Raw genomic sequence first — 4,536 nt, 5'->3', positions numbered from 1 at the left:
TAGACTCTATTATACTGAAAGCATCTTCTCATGGATGTCTATTTTATACAACGGTGGCCGCGTAATATTGCGTAAGTTTTATGTGAATATTACACATCATGGACGGATGTTTACAATTCGTTCTTCATGGCGTGGATTCGCGTGGACGCGAATCCATACATAGCACGTTTGTACATAAGTATGGGAAAGCCGGCCGGTTACACCCGCGAACGTGCATGTGTAGGCCATTTCAAAACGCCGAGATAGTTCACCGTTTCATTGCCGAGTTATGCAACCCCGTCCGAGCGGTGTTGCGCGTAAGTGAGTGACGAAATCGTGCGATTCTTCGAAATCTCGGGAATAAGTAGAAAGCTCACCAGCGCGACGCTATTAATTCCAACTCCAGTAAGTATTGATTTTATGCAATCAGTTTCTGACGCGACAAAACGGGAAGAAAAGTTCGGTGATTTGCGATAAAAACTCTCACAAGCAACCTCATTTCTTCTTCCAAATACGGAAAGAACGAAATATTTAAAAATTTAGCTAAATCTCAAAATAATTTTAAACGGTCAAAATAATTATGTAAGAAACTCAAGTATAATGAACAATGCTACAAAAAGTTTTAACATTCTAATAATCTGTTTGAGCGTCCTACATAATTATTTTGATAATCCAAGAAAATTATTTTTTTTCTATAGTTAACTGAATTTTTAGATACTTTTCAGTAAAATCGTCCTTTTCGTGTAGAATTTTCATGATAAATTTTTTTACCACGATCTTTGAATTACACATTAATAATTAAATGAATTGTTAAATGAAATTAAAATTATGCATAATTATATATTTGTAATTTATAATTGTGATTTAAGCTCTGTAATTATGATGTGTAATGTTTAATGATGCGATTCAATTCCTGAGAACAATTAAAGGAGCTTAATAATAGCGGGATTTTTTTCATAGCTTAAAGAATTATGATTTCGACGCAATCTGGATAAGCGGAAGATGTCCGCAACTTCGTAACGTTAATTGTACGCTTATGAAATTTCTATGCAAAATTGCTTCTCTGTAGATGAAAGTTTGAAAGAGTAGCGATGTTTTACGTCTGGAAAGTTTTGGCATTAAGGTCGTTCAGTGTTTATAATCTTTATGTGAATTTTATCAAGAGAGTATTAAGATATTCAGAGACTAAAGATTTTTGTTTTAAAACAGGATAGACATCGTTTTATTAAAGCTTAATTAGAATTCCTTGATTAAGAAGCAAGGTAATTACTTACGTAAATTGAGAGTTTAAATAATATAAACTCTAGATACGTTTTATAATATAAATTATACGATTTTATATTATTAACTAATATTTATTAAACGCACAATTATTTTCATACTTTCAATTATGATTTACGTTCGTGTAAATTTTGTTTTTATACTGAGAAGAAATGTACTGAATTTTAATAAATATTTATTAGAATGGGCTAACTAAACATTCACTTATAGTAAATAAATAGTTACTTAAGAAAAAATGATTATTAAATTAAATTAATAGTTTTTGTACCAAAAAAATGTATCTTTACATTTTTTTTTTTTTTTAATAAGTATTTAGTTGGGAATTTCCAAACAAAAAATTTATCAAAGATGCATTTAGAATACTTTTTTTCGGTGTATTACAGACTGAAGATCTCCATCAGATTGAAGCGTCAAGAAAATGTATTGCATAATTTCAAAATTTAAGAAAAAATTAACACGAAGAAATGATAAAGAAAAATAATTTTATTATATTCTCCAGATTAAATTTGTGTCAGTTTTGACAATTCGCTTCCTTTCATTTTGACAACTCGTAACATTTCTTGATCCTTATCCTATGAACACGTTGCATTGTTCTGATATAACATCTTACATATAATTTTACAATTTACAATTTTCCATTGCATTTTACAAGTTTCATATTTTCAATTTAGAAAACGCTGGTCAATGTGAGCCGACATGAAATCATCAGTCGATCATTTAATCTTAAGCGCATTTAGAAATGTTCTCATTTTGCGCAGCTTGAGATATCAGTATCGATCGTTCGATCAAGTGTTCTACGCACAATGAGGTTTAACTATAATGGAATCGTGATCCGGCTGCGGGACGTACACAGATGATGGTGCATGAACCACAGGTTTCACGTAGGACACCTGCGGTTCCTGCACGTGCACCACTTTCGGCGGCGCGTACTGAATGGCGGGCGCATGGACCAGCGGTTTCTGGTACAGTATCTGGGCAGCGGGTGCCTCGTACTTCTTAAAGACGATCTTCGGCATCACATCTTGGTATATAGGGCTCTGATACGTGGGTGCGTAATTCAGCGGTTTCTGGTAAATCGGCGCGTAGGACGGCGCGATGGGGCTCTGGTAGATGGGCATTACGGGTTTGATGTATTGATGCTGCGCATGGTAATTTACCACGGGAGTCGCCGGTTTCACGTACGTGATGGTCGGCTTCTGTACCACAGAGGGATAGGCGTGAGACTGTTGGATGTATTGCAGGTGAGCTAAGGGTGCTATACCCAGCTCTTTCTTCAAGTAGGCCGGTTGGACCACGGGCTTAATGTAGACTGGTGGTGAGTAAGCGGGAACATGCGGATAGAGCGGTTGGTGAATGGGTTCGCAAGGTTGGTGGATGGAATCTCTCTTTGCCTTCAGCATTGAAGCGTCCGATGTTTTGTCCAGCGACTCGACCGGCATGTCCATGTGCATCCCGGTCTCCGAGCGCACCATTGACAGCCACAACAGGCATGGTATCTAGGAATTAGATTATATAGGGCCAAATTGTTATGACGTAATAAAGAACTTGCTAAAAGATCCGTATATATATATATATAAAACCAAGTATAGAATGTGTAAAATATTTAATATATTTGAAGTCTATTTAAAAACCATTCTTTTTAAATTTTGTAAAAAATAATACGCGTTTGCGAGTATTATGTTGCATATTCGCTAACTATAAATGTTTCGCTTGATAATTAATATATTAAGTGCCATTCAGAAATTGAGTTAAACTTTCTGAGGGACCTCTCTTAATCGAAATTAATTCTCTGGGAATCTATTTTTATAATTTATTATCAATCTGGAAATTATAAAATGAAAAGTTGAATTCTCTATTTGCCATTCTATTCGGAATCGTTTTATCAGGTATCATATGGGTATTGTATAAAAATATAAAAATTGTATATAAAAATGAACGTATTATAACAATTTTTTTTAATCGAAACAGACATTAAGAAAGATAATATAGAAGCAAGCAAAAGTAAATATCTTTATTAATAAAAAAGTTATGGTTAAGTAAAAAAAACTTCTGGAACGCCATACTTAGGTGGCATCAAAGGGTTAAATCACGGAGTATTACATTGGTGTGCTTACCAATAGTCTGAACATGATTTTGCTTCTGTTTCCGTTGAATTGCACGACGACCAATAGATCGGGAGTTCTGGACCAAACTAGAAGCGCGTCACTCGTAGTCCTCGGTTTTATAAACTTTTGCTCCACTTAAAGAGGGCAAGTTTCTCGCTGAAGTCGAATGTGATTCCCTTAAGCGGCGTAAAAAGCTGTCGCTAGATCTATGATGCAATCGTACGCGTCTTGGTATTTCCTGAATAAATTCTGTGACGACGTGAGTGAGTGACCACCTCGGGCATGGCGACACATTGCGTCGTTGGCATTATTCGTCGTCGTTTATCCACGCGGTGGATACGCCAATCTGCCGTACAAGCCGAACACTGTATCGTGAAATATCGCCTGAAGTGCCGCCTGTAGGAAAATAGTGACGTATATAATTTATAATAATTACGGATGCATTTCACGTTTGGACAAAAAATCAGGCGCACCTGAAGTATTTATTGCATGCAACCCTATGTCGCCGGGAGCGTTGAAATCTCAGAGACTTTAAATTTTTCAGAAAATTAGTGTACAAAGAAGATTTATCAAAAAAATACTAGTGTAACTATGTATGCACATGCATATTATATTATATATTTATATATTATATTTATCATTCAATATATTAATTTATATACCAGATATTTAATTATACGAATAATTTATGTAATATGCACACACACATTTTTATCATCTTATATATACTTATGCTATATATAATATCGTTATCTACATTTTTAAGAAATTACTTTGTTTATTACGTTATTTAATTCAAACATGATTATCAAAGATATAAAAAAACGGATAAAACAAATTTAGTTAAATACAGATCTAAAAAATAATTTTGTTTATTCATAAAAATAATTGTATAGGATACTCAACTGATTGTATAGATTGTAAAAATTTTTTGTAGCATTACTTATGCTCGAGATTCCTACATAATTATTTTGATGATCCAACAAAATTATTTTCAGATCTGTCTATTAAATTATTTTCAGATTATTTTCTATCTAATTAAATTTTATAATACTTTAGCAAAATCATCAATTTTTTTCTGTGTAATTATACAAATTAAATATCCATGTTAATTTTTCTATGATTCTAAATTTATTTAAGTAATAATAACTAGTGTTTGTATAAGAGAGAG

General features: G+C 33.4%; 1 protein-coding gene across 1 annotated transcript; it reads right to left on the bottom strand.

Moving 5' to 3' along the window:
* Positions 1–1,725: 1,725 nt before the first annotated feature.
* On the bottom strand, positions 1,726–3,465 carry LOC108761786 (repetitive proline-rich cell wall protein 1). The gene is made up of 2 exons (XM_018508509.1): positions 3,375–3,465; positions 1,726–2,756 (listed from the first exon to the last, which is right to left on the bottom strand). Exons 1-2 carry the CDS (start codon positions 3,387–3,389, stop codon positions 2,055–2,057), a joined length of 717 nt encoding a protein of 238 aa, XP_018364011.1. The 5' UTR covers positions 3,390–3,465; the 3' UTR covers positions 1,726–2,054.
* Between the last annotated feature and the right edge of the window lie 1,071 nt (positions 3,466–4,536).

The sequence above is a fragment of the Trachymyrmex cornetzi genome, unplaced genomic scaffold, assembly GCF_001594075.2.
Source record: "Trachymyrmex cornetzi isolate Tcor2-1 unplaced genomic scaffold, Tcor1.1 scaffold262, whole genome shotgun sequence".
Classification (NCBI taxonomy): Eukaryota; Metazoa; Arthropoda; class Insecta; order Hymenoptera; family Formicidae; genus Trachymyrmex; species Trachymyrmex cornetzi.
The sequence above is the reverse complement of the archived record's forward strand: the minus strand, read 5'-3'. Positions and strand labels throughout refer to the sequence as shown.